At 40.3% G+C, this 16,404-nt stretch overlaps 1 protein-coding gene across 1 annotated transcript; it reads right to left on the bottom strand.

Moving 5' to 3' along the window:
* Nucleotides 1-2,145: 2,145 nt before the first annotated feature.
* tmem38a (transmembrane protein 38A) lies at nucleotides 2,146-16,259 on the bottom strand (the record flags this gene model as incomplete). Its single annotated transcript, XM_080724388.1, has 6 exons — nucleotides 2,146-3,237; nucleotides 4,193-4,310; nucleotides 6,682-6,769; nucleotides 7,514-7,698; nucleotides 11,393-11,549; nucleotides 16,136-16,259. The coding sequence occupies 6 exons, from the start codon at nucleotides 16,257-16,259 to the stop codon at nucleotides 3,046-3,048; spliced, it is 864 nt and encodes a 287-aa protein (XP_080580514.1). The 3' UTR covers nucleotides 2,146-3,045.
* Nucleotides 16,260-16,404: the final 145 nt, after the last annotated feature.

Genomic DNA, 16,404 nt, shown 5'->3' with positions numbered 1-16,404 from the left:
AGCCAGTTATTTCACTCCCATGATGAAACCCAAACAACTGTTTCTAAAATTCTGAGGTTCCCACTTTCCATGGTCATAACATTCCTTGAAATATTTTGATATTAGAAAAACTGTTTTCAAGGCCTGGAAAAGGTTTGGAGTTAAACAAATATTTTTGGAAAATGTTTGGATATACATAGTTTTGTCACAGGATGCCACGTGACAAAAAGATAGATGTGCAAACTAGTAACAAGTTGCATCGTGATTTGCGAGGGACACTCCCACATTTCCATGACTTTTCAGGCGTCCCCCAAATTGAGACGCTGTACCACATTGTGACTGGCAGGTGTTGATAGGTACGCTGATTGTTGCTGAAGCAAGCAAGCTAGACTGGACCACACTGGACTACTGGAATACATTATAGGGCAGAGTATTCCATTGTAATGTAAATCTCTCATTGTCTCTTTTCCCCGCAAGATATGTTTTTAAGCCTGTTAATAACATGAGAAATATCCCCTATAGGGGGGTAAATAACAAATGAATAGGCAGTATTAGGGCTATGGTCGAATATGACATCAAAGCATTTATTAGCAACTTAAGTAATACTTTGCTAATAACCCCCCGCCCGCCCGTCCCACATTGTCCCACACAAGTGGTACTTCTGTCCCTCAAATGAACAGTTTGGATCTGGTCACCCTAATCGTGATACATTGTAGCTTGTAGATGTATTCTTTTTGTCACGGATCATTTTTTGCCTCATATGATGCCTGGAAATGGGGTAAAATAGTTTGGAAGAGTTCTGTGGGAACCCTGACAGTAACACAGGTCACAAAGGGATGCTAAATCATAGTAATGCTGTTTGACAGTATGTCACTCTGGGTCCACTAGAGGGTGCTAAAACGACCCAAATATGCACACCTTTAGATTGCCTCTATTACTGTAGGTTATGCCCTAACCTACAGTAATAGTGTCAGGCAAATATCCTCAACATAATGATAACTGCTTTTAATTAGGTATACATTATGACCTCATTATGAAGCTAACATGCTTGATTTAGCAATTGTAATATTACTCAATTAGTAAAAGGGTTAGGTGGGGTTAGGTTTTAATTTAGGACGCATCATCAGTAGTGTTCCTCCAGTTCATGGGGTGTTTCGGCCTATACACCCTCGCCAGAGGTTGCTAGCTCAGGGTGATCAGCTCTAAACTTGCGTAAATGTACAAAAGTATTGGCATCAAAATATAGGCCTACTTTAAAAAAAGTAAAAGAACTCATACTCATTATTATGCAGTATTTCACAAGTTTGTCAACGTCATGTATAAAAACCTTTTAAAATAGCAGATCTACAAGCTCAATAGGGTGGTTACTGTAATTAACCACGTCATTATTTGTAATGTTTTGTAATAATATTCAAAATCTTCAAAGTAATTTGTAACTAAAGTTTTCAAATAATTGTAGTGTAGTAAAAAGTACATTTGCCTCTGAGATGTAATGGAGTAGAAGTACAAGTATTGACAATAAACTATTGGAAATATTCCAGTAAATTAAAAGGAAATACCTAAACATTAGTACTTGAGTAAATGTACTTACTTTTAATTAGTTACTTTACACCACTGCCACCTGAGTGCCAGACTAGAGCAGTTAGTTTCATAATAATGTTGGTGATGAAATGGGAAAGCAACAGGACATGTTTTCAACATGACTTTATTCAAAGACATGGTGGGTCTTTTCCTTCCTGTGTAAAAAGCAGCAATGCTTCTTCACGACTGTTGCTTTATTGACATCTTTTCTGATTTAATGTCAGACGTTGTGCTTTTCTTCCAAAATGTGTTCTGTTCAGAAATAAAACTTGAGTGGACTGACAGAACCCAAACATCCATTGATATCCGTTGAAGGAGGGCCATATTTAGGCCAAAAGACTTCCCAAACCAGTGGTTCTCAAACATTTTCATGTCAAGGACCCGCAAATTGATATGAATCTGGCCCGTGGAATCCCATTTGAAAATATTTTGTGACATATTGTAAAAGCTGTCAAAAGTAGCTGAAATATATAGTGGTTAAACGCTATATTAAATTATTTTGCTGGGGACCTCCTGGAACCCTCTCAGGGAACCCTGGGGGTCCCAGGGAACCACTTTGAGAACCACTGTCCTAAACGATCCATGTTTCTTCCACAACAAGGTTTACCACATATACTGATGCACTGATGAACAATAAATTACACAAATAAATAAGTCAATATGAACAGTTTCATTCCAAAACAAGATGTACTGTATCCAGTGTGGGACAGCAGTATTTAAATGATAAATGATTGCTGAATAAATATGTATTAATTAAATCAGCTTTGCCTCCTATAAAAAAGTGGAGTAAGTGACATTTTTCTAGTAAGTGTTGAATAGCTCTATATTCATATAGTCTTTGCTATAGAGCGTTTGTTCAGTAACAGGGGTCTCTCAGTCTCTCCAGCACTTAAGTAAACAGAAAATAGATTTTCAAGTCAGAATACCAATTTCTTCCAATCACAAGAGAACTCATACAGGATACAGGATAAACAAGTGAAATTGGTGATGACACAAAGCAGCAGAGACAACACAGAGCAGACACATTTTTAACTGGAACTGGCATTGAAGCTAATGAAAGGTTTCTCTCTCCTGACTGGCTGAAATTGGTAATCCATCTCACTAGCACTCCATAGCAATGATTACTATTAGAATATAGAGCTTTTAACAAAAATACATTCTAACCACAAAATGTCACTTAAAACTTCAAGTATATTCTATAGTAGGATCTATGTTCATGCTAGCAGTCATTTTTGTCAATGGTGAATATCACATTTTGGTATGAAACAATTCATTAGTACTGGCTGGCTCGATGTCTTCAATGTGTCGTTTATTTACAGAGTCCTCATACTGTAAAATATGCAGAAAGCACCGTTTGTCCTGAATAGAAAGGGCCTTATTTGGTAAACATCAAACTTCCCCTGTTCCCTCGGTGAGGATCAGGAAAGCCCCATCATGAGGGGAGGTCTCTCTCTCCTCTCGCTGGTAGTCTCATAGGGTGGCGTTCTACTCTGCTTTCTTGGCCTTCCTCTTGCGAGTGCCTTCGGCCAGTTCCTCCTTGGTTTTGGCGGGTGAGGCCGGGGCGGCGTGGTGGTCCTCCTCAGCTGCGCCCAGAGCGGAGCCGAAGAGCAGGTGGCAGACCCACCCCTCGATGAGGGCGAAGGGAGAGGCGTGGGAGTGGCGGGCAGTCAGCACCACCTGAGAGCAGAAAACGTGCTGGTTAGAGACGTCGGTTGATCTGTGATCCCACAGACTGCCATGATGTGTACCTCCAATGTTTTCATGAACATATTTTTTAGTACTATTTTGACATTGTTTGTAACGCTGCGTCCAGCACCATGTTTATTTCATTCAACAACAGAATAGCAGAGCCCTCTAGTGCAGTGGCTCCCAAACTTTTTAGCTCGAGACCCAAAAGACATACTAGTGAAAACAGTAGATCTACAAGCTCACAACGTGTCGGCTTCGTGCCGCGTTTTGAGCTTGTAGATCGGCTATTTTCACTTTCTTAGACATTTGTTTTCTAATTTATAGAATTTCTTAGATTTCTTATTTATTTATTAATGAAATCAGCCTACTTAGAAATATCATTGCATTTTTCATATTTTTGGGGAATGTTTTTGGAAATGTTTTGAAATAATATTAATTCAAAACAGAATTTAGGAAACAAAAATTAAGGGACCCATAAAAATGTGTCCTGACCCACTGCTTGTGAACCAGTGCTCTAGTGTATAATGAATGAATCAGCTGTGGAAGAGGGACAGCTATTTTTATTGGTTTAAATTGCTTAGCACATGCCAATATAATCACACATACGTTTTGTTTTTTGTTTTTTTTAGATTAGATGTTCTTTATTTCAACTCATCTTTAAATGAGTGCCCAATATGACAGAGTATGTGCTCTAAAAGGACTATAAACACATTCTAAATGTCACCTTGATATTAACAACTAACCACTCCCATGAGTTGCTTGGTTGATAACAGTTGATATCTCTGTGGTTACAGTATGTGTGTGCGTGCGTGCGTGCGTGCGTGCGTAAGTGCGTGCGTGCGTGCGTGCGTGCGTAAGTGCGTGTGCATGTGTGAGTGTGTGTGGGTTTACTGATTATTATATTGACTCTTTTCCATTAGATAAGCTTGGTGAAGGTGCTCACCTTGGTTGTGATCATGAACAGTGTGAAGACGACGATGAGCAGGCTCTTGGACACAGGCAGGATGTGAGCTTCCTGCAGGGTGAACAGAATGGCTCCGTACAGGCTGGCTTTGGTAGGGCTGCAGAAACACCACAACATTCATGTTTAGCCAATGACAGTGGAAAGCGGTGGTGTAAAGTAACCAATCACATGTACTCAAGTACAACTTGGAATAATTTTAGCCCTATATCTGCTATTTTCAAAAGACTTAAAATGGGACATTCTGCAAACTTTTACATTTAGTAACACCTTATCCTTTGTGCTTTCACTTGTAACAGTATTTTAACGTTGTGAAAGATTTGAGTACTGGTGGAAAGAGAGACAGGAAATGCAGAGTGGGAGACTGGGAGTAAGGGAATGGTATTCAGCAAATGGTTCATCTGGCTAGGAATGGAACCAGGGACTCGCTGATTGCAATTTATCCATGCACCCCTATTGTGAATTCTATGTACCTGAACGTTGTAAGCGTGTTTTCATATGAATGGATTTCGACTTTGTGAGTTTGGCGCATGAGAGTGAACAGCAGCAAATTACTAGTATTATTACTGGCATTAAAGTCGTTAAAGGTGATACACCATACATTTAAAAAGTATTTATACCATATTGTTTGTCCCAAAAACGTTTTTTAAAAGGTTTGAGGCTAAATTACCACTCTTGAATAGAGAGCCCCTCTCATTTTTGAATGGCTCTCAGAGGATTTTCAGCTGCAGTATCAAATTGGCCTGAGAGGGGGTGGCGCAACGGGAGTTCTGCCCGTTGGGCCCGTTGTGTGTGCAGATGCACCCCAGCCTCCGAGATCCTGAAAGTGCTTTGAAATTCGTGCCGGAACTGTACTCCCCCAGTGTTGGGAAAGTTCACTTTCAAAATGAACTAGTTCAAGTTCAAGTTCAACACTTCTAAAATGAACTAGTTCATTTCCTAGTTCATAATTCTACATTTTGAACTAAAGTTCATGGTTCCCCAAAATAAACTAACTTAGTTCTTTTTAGTTTTTAACCGTAATAGTTTTATACTTTTGGCTATTCAAGTGGGTTTTTTTTGTTGTTGTTTTTTGAGCGGTGGTCACAACGCTCCTATACGTGGCCGTGTGTGTGGGTATGTCTGTCTGCGTGTCTGTCTGTCTGTCTGTCTGTCTGTCTGTAGCCTGCAGTAACCTTTTCTGACCACACATGTTAAGGGAGGGGCGCTGTTGTTCAGGCCAGGCCAGACCAGGCACACACACACACACACACACACACGCACACACACACACACACACACACACACACAGGGGGGAAGGGGGGGGGGGGGGGAAACCACCGCTCAGTTGATTTTTTAAGTTGCTGCAAGCTATTATTTGTCAAAATTATTGACACAGCCCAAATAGAACCACACGCAGCAATTACCGTATTTCATCCAACTTAACATTGAAGTGCCCACAATATTTAGGTGCCCACCACTAGTGCCCAGTCTTCCTGCACCCTCATAATAGATTCTATTGTGTTATAACCACTATCATAATCTATTATAGTGTATTATAATTATCATAGTAATACATTAATACTTTATAGGCCTAGTGTATTATAATCACAGTTATAATCCATTATAGTGTATTATAATTTAGGATAGTTGTAATACAAATTAGTATTGTATTATAATCACAGTTAAGGGTCAATTTGTTTCTTACCAATAGGGCTACTTTTGTGTAATGGAAAATGTAGATATATTTATGTGGTGTGGTGTGGTGCTAAAGCTGCAGTGGAAAAGGGGCTTATTGTGAAGTCAGGTTTCTAAACGTCACGCCCTTCTGCATGTTTAAGCGTTGGTTAAAATAGATGATCTACAAGCTCACGTTGTCTTGTGGATGCGACGCGTTGTGAGCTTGCAGATCAGCTATTTTCGGCATGCAACACAGCGAAGTAGTCAGGCTTTACTTGCGTTGCAACTTGTGAGACGTAACAAGGAAGAAGAGAAGCACCCAGGCAGACAGCACCGAGGCGCGCCTCAGTCCGCGCACATATCAACTTTCGCGAGGTCTTCTGCAGCTGCGGGTGTTATTTGGAGCATAATGTGAAATGTGAATGAAGAGAAAGACGCGAGGACAGAAGACAGCGGACCGAACGAGCCGACGAGCGCCGTTCATGGACGTCAGAATGAACGTGTTCGACAATAGCGTTCACCAAACGGAAACAAAGAACGCTCAGTTCACGTTCGCCCAAAATATTAACGCGTTTGTGAACGATCGTTCATTGAACGCGTTCGGGTACAACACTGAGCACAATGTTAACTGTTGTAAAAGCATTCATCCTTCATGGTGTCCTGGTGACTACAGTCTAGTCTTTGGTTTCACTCTGCTCTAACAACCCTCCCTGCTTGTGGAGACAGTGACAGATTCATTTACACATCCGCAGTCATCGGTCCTCTGGGAGATTGACACACTCACTTACACACACACACTCACTCTCACTCACAATGACATGTTGAGGATTTCATTGGTCTCGGGTCTCCACACACCACGCAGCAGCTGCTCGAAGTTGGATATGAGAGCCACTCCAGATCCTAGACAGGCATAAAAATAGATGGAAATAATTAGGACAAAAACCCTGCGTCTCGCATCACCGCTTTCATTTAGCTCTTTCATTAGCTTTTTTGGACGCACTTTTCCAAATGGACCCGCAAGGCCTTGTAGGCGTAGCAGCATTCTTCACAAATCTCACAGACCATAGGGCATTGGAAAGGGCCTGGAAAACCTCTGCCTCCGGACTCGCATTCACATACTCTTAGCTGACCTACCGTACCAGTGCTATTATCTCCAAATAAAGACAAATAGTTACCTTTGTCTCCCTCTCCTGACCAGTGGTGTATTGGTGATTCAATGTTTGGCATGCGACTCAAGACTAATTCAACACTGCTCCTGACTGAGAGGCAAGTGCAACAATGCCTGGGCTACAATAATGATAGTGGCACAAAGTGCAACAATGCCTGGGCTACAAACTATGATGCACCATCTGCTTCACATATCTTCATTCAGATTATCAACCAGTATGGTGTCCTACCCGACACCAGGGTCCAAATTTGTAATACCTAAAACAAAATTAAATGCATTACGGCATCAAAGGTAATCACCAAACTATACTATAAAACTGGGCAAACATAGGCGAAATTGTCAAATAATATAAGAAGAATATCACAGCCTGTAAAGGTTGAGAACCACTGCTCTACCATACAGATTATTAAAAACGTTTAAAATAAGTCTCGGTTGTGAGCTAAAACAGGACATATAGGAGAGCGGCAGACGCTGACCTTTGACGTAGCCGACAATGACCATGATGAGGAAGCCGTGGTGGTAGGCGTGGTGGGCGTGGTGGACGCCGGCGGCGATCTTGCGGCAGCGTACCACCTCCTTCATGGCCACCAGCACCAGCTTGACGGGCAGGAACGCCACGCACTTATAGAAGAGGTTCAGAGGGCAGAAGAAGACCAGGTACCTGACGGGACAGACAGAGATACTGTTTTAAAACATCCCCTTTCTTCACAGTTACATGTGTTGTTGTTTATACCTATGTCTATCAACCGGTGGTGTAAAGTAACTAAGTTTTCTTTCACATAATTCACTCATTTCCAATTTTCTGTACTTTTACGTCTACTCCAATACATCTCAGAGACAAATATTTTACTTTTTACTCCACTACAATTATTTGAAAACTTTAGTTACTACGGTTAAACTTTTAGACATTTTAGAGATAGAAATTTTAAAACGTGAAATAGGCCATTCTGCACAATGAGTACTTTTACTTTTGGTACTTTAAATATATATACTGTATTTATGCCTTTTATTGATTGTTGACAGGAAATGGGGAGAGAGATGGTGAATGACATGCAGCAAAGGCCATCGGAATCGGGACTTGAACTTGCGTGCTGTCAGGCTACTTTGGAGCCTAGGTGCCCGGAACCTACGCCAGCGGCCCTTTAAGTATATGTTGATGGCAATACTATTGTACTTTTACTCAAGTACATTTTAAATAGGGGACTTTTATTTGTAACAGAATATATCTACAATATTCATCATTTAGTACTTTTCCCATTGATGCTATTGACCACTTAGTTGACCTCCTGGGCTCTATACTAGGCCCCCACCTTTTTTTTGCGCTACACTAAACCTCTTCGCCAAAAATAGGCAATTTACAAGATCACAATGAGTCGCAGCGAGGCGTGCTTTATATCTGCTATTTCTGCCAAATGTTCATCCCTGAATAGGAAAAATAGCTTGATGCTTAATGTCCCGTTTGAGAAATGTCTACTACTGAGCTACCGGTATATTGTTAACCTGTTAAGCCCATTTGCCAAAGTGAGATAGTACCCTTTGAGCTTCATAAATCATAGATCGTCATCAGGGAGATCATCTCCAACCACCATAGTTGTGTTAGTTAGCCTATATTGTATTATCATACTCTAACCATCAGTGTTGGGGAAGTTAAAGTTACATGTAACTGAGTTATGTAACTAAGTTACATGTTGCTGTAACTTGCTGGTAACTAAGTTACATTCATATTTCTGTAACTCATCAAGTAACTGAGATACTTTTTGGGTCATTTTTGGCTCAAGTTACAAGAAGTTACAAGCGAAGTTATAATTTTACATTTAAAGGTGATACACCGTGAAATTTCACTTTTCCTATTTTAAAACCTTTTTTTGGGTCCCACTAGCACCTTCTATCCTCACAAAGTCCCATTTCAGACCGATGTGTCTTTCTCTGGTTTTGAGAAGGCGAAGGTTAAAAGTATCCCACGGGTTCTCAAAACAGGCTGTTCAGATTTGCTGCCGATTGTGACGTCATCTGCCGATTGTGACGTCATCAAAAAAAACAAAAAAAAAGGAAAACATTTTTTTTTTCCAAAATTTAAAAAAAAAAAAACAAAAAAAAAAGAATCAAAAGGATTTTGGGGGGGTGGCGCAGTTCAGGCCAAAGGTGGTACTGCAGCTGAAATGCTCTGAGAGCCATTCAAAAATGAGAGAGGTCTCTATTCAGGAGTGGTAATTTAGCCTCAAACCTTTTGAAAAACGTTTTTGGGACATAAACAATATGACATAAATACTTTTTAAATGCATGGTGTATCACCTTTAAGTTTTGTTAAGATTGACGATCAAATGTCCTCAACAGATCATAATTTTCTTCTTTTTTAACTTTATATTAGGAACACAGATGTTTAATAAAGAAAATGTCAACCTTTTTGAAATAAAACGTAAAACTCAGTTGAGAGGCATATTTCTGCTGGCATGTGACTTTTTTTGTAGGATATTATATTTTGTTTCATGTACACCAAATGTACATTCTCAATTTAACGCTGAAAAAAAAGTAACTCAAGTTACTCAAGTTACTTTTTCTATGTAACTTGAAACTTTATAAGTTACATTTCTCCAGGGGTATAACTTTAACTTGATTAAGTTACTGCCATGTTGAGTTACTTGTAACTGTACAAGTTACGCTTTCAAAGTAACTTCCCCAACACTGCTAACCATACAGATGTACTAGTTATATTGTATTATCATACTCTAACCATACAGATGTACTAGTTATATTGTATTTAACATACTGTACCATAGATATGTACTAGATATTGTATTAACATACTGTACCATACTGAGTAGCCTACAAGTAACATGCCCTAACGGCGAGAAGCGACCGTCAGGTCGCAAACAACCGAGCTTCTAAATACAGCACACACACACACACAAACACACACACACACACACACACACACACACACACACACACACACACACACACACACACACACACACACACACACACACACACACACACACACACACACACACACACACACACACACACAGAGACACAGAGACACACACACAGACCCAGGTGAGAGCGAGAGGATCGCCACATCTGACCTGCAATCAGTGACACGTTAAACTGCGTGTTATACAACAGGCGGGTGCAGGCAATCAGCGACACGCCACAGACCCATGTGAGTAACATAAAGCGTGACTGGCGGTATTAGCATGACTGATGGACAGACGGACACGAGGTGGACGTTTTCATACAAACTGCGACCTGAAGGTCGCAAAAATAACACTAATATTAACAAAAAACTGTTAAGTATAACAGCTTTAACTTCTGTTTGTTCAGACCTACTGTGCTGAATCTTTCTCTGTGTGGATTAAGGCAGGAAATGAATAGTCTTTTCCACTGGTCACAGTGTCATGGAAATGTATTATACCAGCCTTATACAGTAGTATTTAGAATAGAGGAGAATCTCTAAATGGTTGGTTGTTGGTTACTTGCCAAAGTGGTTAGCAGAGGAGATATATGGACCAGCTGGAGACCAGGATGGTCTGTTTATCTTTGCACTTGTTGTATATATTTTTAGCCCCATTTGAGGTATCCTGTCTTATTCTAAGAAGCCATGTTTAAAGCTACAATCTGGGGCAGAATAATTAGCTATCACTGTGTACAGCCAGCACGGCAGCACTGGTCCTAGTACAGATGCTGAATCTCCCTTCCGCCACACTGTGGGACATTTGTCACAGAAGTTTTGACATTTCTTGCGACAGATTGTGTTTATTCATGGTAACCCGAGAAGGATTACAGAGGTGTTTGTACCTCGTGGAGGTTAGCTTGTGAGACTAGATACGTCTCTTCATAATTATTTTCACTTTCACTGCTGGCATGATGAAGCTGGGCTGAGAGTGGAAACAATACTAAATAAATCACACCCGCCTTGAACATCTGACCAACTGATCGTCAGAAGATCTTGATGGTGCGCACAGTCTAAATACGTTTGGAGAGAGACCCATACAAAGTTCTGAATTACATCATTTAGAAGTTATTGCCTACCCAAACAAACTTCGGCTGTTAGCAGGGAGTATGTAGTGGCTTTAAATCTCTCCATCGGGAGAAAGAGACAATGGATATAAAACGTATCGATCGTACATTAGCTTTAAAAACACAGGCGACACAAAGGTAAATGACTCGCGCTAATATCCCATTCTGGTGAAGGACACAGACATCCAGAGAAGGTGGTTTATTACAACATTGCAACAAAAGGCGGTGAAGGTGAAACCTCTTAGCCAAATGTTCCATTAAGTTTTATAATGTACAAACTTGAAACTTTATCTCTTCCTCAGTGAAGGGCAAAGGCATTCTGTGAACTTTCTCACCAGACAGCTGAGGCCAGGAGGATGTGGCTGTTGTGTTGGAAATAGTCGAGGGGGCTGACACCGAGCATGACGTCTGCCAGGATGTAGCTTCCAAAGCAGTAGAGCATGGCACACAGCCAGGACGCCACCGGACTGCGACGGGACACTTCCACAGCGCCTGCACACCACAGAAAAGATCAATTTCATTGATTATAAAAATACATTGATTTCAATCAAATAATCAAGGGAAATGTATTTCCCCCAAAACATAATATGAATAGCCGATCTCTATGCTCAGAAAACATCGCAATGCATATTGTGAGGTTGTGGATCACATATTAGATATTAAAGGAAATGTACTGTAAGTGATATTTTTGGTGAAGAAAAAAATAGTTTTTTGTTAAAACGTTAAAGCTCTATATTCTGATGGTATCTGATGGAGTGATTGTTCAGTAACAGGGATCTCCCTGTCTCTCTAGCTCCTCAGTAAACAGAAATAAACCCATGTATCAGCTTCAGTTTGATAGTGTTCCAATTTTGACAGTTCACTTCCGTGTCATCACTTCAACACTTCCAGTGTCACTTATTTATCCTGTAGACTAATTGCTAAGAAAATAATTAATAGCTACAGCCATAGAAAACATACTGTATAGTACATCATAAGCATTATCCAACGAAAAACTAAAACCCCAAGGTATCAAATTCCTTTCCAATTAACTAAATTAAATCCCTATTTTATACATTCTCAACTCAAATTTTATTTATATAGCACATTTCAATGATGAAGCCAACCAGTATTATACAACACAGCAGGAAGAAACATCAATGACACGATAAGATACCGTATACAACAACAAGTTAAATATGCACAGAGGAAAACAGTGAGGTGGAATCTATGGTCTTCGAGTATCAGATTTAGTTGTGCTCAACAGCCAGAGAAAATAAATGTGTCTTCAATAATAATTAAAATGTATGGACTGGGAACTCTAATATTAAGTGGTAGGCTATTCTAGAGCCTCGGGCAGCCACAGCAAAGGCTTGATCACCAAAGTTTGGGTTTTATCCATTTTACGCCTGCTTTGTTTAAATCTGTTGAATTGAGTAAATAACGTTTGCTCTATTTATTGATAAGGCATCGATAAGGCATCAATTGATAAAGAATCGATAAGGCATCTATTTGATAAGGCTCAGCGCTAGAAGGGATTCATATATGACAGTGTTGTGTTCTGATCAAAACATTTAAAGCATCTAAGTAATTCTCTTTAAAGGGTTATGATGAAACCCTAGGTTAATTGTGTTGTTTGTTTTCCAATTCAGATGATAAACTACAGCAGATAAAAACATGGCAGGCTATTAAGCAGTGTAGTTGTGTTGGATTTAGGGTGTGCCAATGTGCAAGTATAGCCACACCAAATCTAACACAGCCATTATTAATTTGATTAGGTGCATCTGTCGTGTCGCTTGGTCATTCTTCTGCAGCCTGCCATGTTTTACCCTGCTATAGTTTTTAACCTGGATAGGAAAACAAACTATAAAAACAGCCTCGGGTTTCATCTTCCAATGTGTTTACTTTATATGTTGTGTCTTGTCACTCTCTTTAGGTATGAGAACAGAAACAAGGCCGAACTATTTTATGATAGCGGTCAACTGTCATCAGCAGTGGTGAAAAATAACTAAGTACATTTACATTTATTTAAGTACTTTACTAGAGTATTTCCAATTTTCTGTACTTTAATACTTCTACTACACATACAATTTGATCCATAACAATTATTTGAAAACGTAACTTTACTAGTTACTTTGATTATTACTAGATTTTTATTATTATTATTACCCACTTCAGCCCTTAACATTTCAGCCATTCGAAAATAGACGAAACACAGGACAGAAGACTACTCAGCATGACTTCATTCCAGGGCAGTGAATGGGGGCACCAATGAATGACAGATCAGGGGTCTTAACAAAATACATGATCTTCTTCTAGACACTGTAATGGATGAATGAAAGAAGAGAAGGCTATGAACAAGAGTTTACTGTGATAAACATGTGTTCTTGTCTTTTGACAGTTACAGCAGTTGGTGAAAGCTACCACTGTACTGTTTCTCTCTCTCTCTGTGTGTGTGTGTGTGTGTGTGTGTGTGTGTGTGTGTGTGTGTGTTTGTGTGTGTGTGTGTGTGTGTGTGTGTGTGTGTGTGTGTGTGTGTGTGTGTGTGTGTGTGTGTGTGTGTGTGTGTTAAAAACAAGGGCGCGCACTCACTTGCTTGTTTTTAATCTCTACCCACACATGGTAGTAGAGCATGTTGGTGCACTGCACACCCTGATAATGATATGCAACCATTATCAACACCCAATACTGACTGAACCCAGACATGACCACAGCGTCAAAAAATGAAAAACAATTCACACCCTCTTGCCACATTTTACAACAAGTAGCATATTACTACACAAATTGTGAACATAAGTTAAGTGTAGTTGAGAGACTGGGCACTACAGATCCCCCAACAACAGGTGGGGGTATCGGGGTTGTGGTACGATTAGCGCACAGTTCAAGTGGAGCAATCTGATCCTAAGGAATGTCACCCTATAAATACATGCAGCTTCCTTCTTCTCCTGCCTTGCAACTGTTGGGCCCGACTTAAACTTTGACCCCTGTGCTCTCTCTCTCTCTCTCTCTCTCTCTCTCTCTCTCTCTCTCTCTCTCTCTCTCTCTCTCTCTCTCTCTCGCTCTCCCTCCCTTTCTGTGGTGTTTAGTCCAATCGTTCATTCTTTCTTTTGGTTATAGGTTTGGTTTTGTTTTAATCCATCATATTTATGTATTTATTTGCTTTAACCTATGTGTTAGTCTGGTTAGTTGTAGTTTGTTTAGCTTAGTGCTAGTGCTTTGTTTTGTGTTGTTCCTTTTTCCTGTGTGTTGTGTTGGTCAGTCTTATATTTTTGTCTCTGTCTTGTGTCTTGTAGCAAACAAAAAATGTTCATTCGTTAATGTATAGTCTGTTTTTGATAATCTTTATATCTTGATTACTTATTACTTATTTTTGTTCGGTTTAATCTCAGAGATTGATTTAGGTAGAATGATGGACGGTACTGTTTTGATTATCCACTCCTGTACATTAATGACCCCAGCATCCATATTCTGGGGAGGAACATTAGACAAGAATAGCAGATCTACAAGCTCCCAACAACGGCTCGGCTATTTTTGGTTAAGAGATTTGGTGTAAACATAAAAAAAGCCGTCCATGCCAACTCTGGTCCAGTTTACTAACTCTATATGGTTTAAGTGGTTGTAGTCCTGCGTAAAATTATCAAAGAAATGGGTTTTAATTAAGTCAGTTTTACATTCAAACTCTCTCTCTCTCCTCTCACAACATCAAGCCCCTCCAAGCTCATTCATGTGTGGTGTGTTACACTGGAGTGAACAGGAAACTACAGGGACATGTGGCTGAACTCTGTGTGCAGACCAGGAGCTGCTCTTGCAAAGCAACAGGTTTCTCATTTGCAAAACAAATAGTCTCTTCAGTATAGTGCATGTGAAATGCAATCTGGCTAGCCATTGTCAAAGAAAGGTTCCTTTTCCTTTGTAGCATCAGAGTCTGTTCTTGAGAGATTATGTGCAATGTATGGGGTAAGATTCACCCAATCATGGAGGCTTGGAGGAGGATTATTTTGTGTTTATACCAAAACACAGGCAGCAACTAATGTGTACAAAGCAAAATCCTATGTGTCAAATTAGCCATTTGTATCTCTGGAAATGAAAGGGAACAAATGGATTTGGTTCCATTAAATGATCGCTAAGGATTGTGGGGTGAGAAGGGTGTTATTACAATGACAGATGTGACAAAGTGTTTCACCGGTCACTGTTAACCGTGTATGCTTATGTGTAACTGTGAGGGTGTTGACAATATCAATTTGAGTCCACTGTCAGAAGAAAACACAAGATGATGCTACAGCCAGTGGGCTGTGGGAGGACCCCATGGGCCCTTGAGGGGACCGCTGGCGTCAAAATGAGAAACAGTTCAACTCCATTTTTCGGCTATTAGTTAATAGCAGATCAACAAGCTAAAAATGTGTTGCAGTGTGTCCACTGTGTGTGTGTGTGTGTGTGTGTGTGTGTGTGTGTGTGTGTGTGTGTGTGTGTGTGTGTGTGTGTGTGTGTGTGTGTGTGTGCGTGCCTGCCTGCGTGCGTGTGTGCGTGCGTGTGTGTGTGCATGGCCACTAACTTCTATTTAAGGATCTTCTATTTATTCCCAGCTTGAAGCTGTTGGTATGCACTGTCTCTGTCTATCAGATTTCATGCTGCTCCTCCTGCTCACTTGGTTAGTTTTCAGAGTTTAAATGGTGAATACAAGCATTAACTTTAAAAGCATTATATAATAAAAGCTGGTTGAGATAATCCCCTGCAGTGACTGGTTGGCCAACACTCCTGTGTGGAAAGTAGTTCATGTTGTTGCTAAGAGCATAATGACTGCTAAAATAGGGGGGGGGGGGGGGAGATTTGATTGCCTTTTTTGGAAATATGCCTATCATGTTGGTACAGTAGCTACTGCAAATAGTTCCCCCTCATGTTTTTGCATTAATGAGAAATTTAGCAGCAATAACTAACTAATTGAAATAGTGTGAGAGACAATATCTAGACTACACAACAGTATATCAAAACTATAATGCAATAAGCAGCCTGCTTATCATAGCATGCAATTAACCAACATGTTAATGAAGAATGTCAGAAGACCAAAACACGCTCAAGAGGCAGAAGAACTGCGCACTTACCGGGTTCATACTTGAGGTAGAGTATGGAGACAATATAATAAGCCAGATCAAAAACTGGAAACATTCCCATCTTGGAGAAAGCGGCGGTTAGATCGCCTAGATTCAGAGCTACCAGGGCTTCCATGGTGTCCAGTGTCTGTTACAAGTGTCGCATGTAGTGGTTTTGTTGATAATTACAACGATATTGTCCCTGACTGTCCCCCCTTTTTTTTCTCCGGCGTGTGTGATGTCGCCGCGGTTCACCCGTCCACTTCACCGGTCCTCCAAAA

This window comes from Nannobrachium achirus, assembly GCF_963921795.1.
Source record: "Nannobrachium achirus genome assembly, chromosome: 1".
In the NCBI taxonomy this organism is placed as follows: domain Eukaryota; kingdom Metazoa; phylum Chordata; class Actinopteri; order Myctophiformes; family Myctophidae; genus Nannobrachium; species Nannobrachium achirus.
This window is presented reverse-complemented; position numbering and strand designations above follow the sequence as displayed.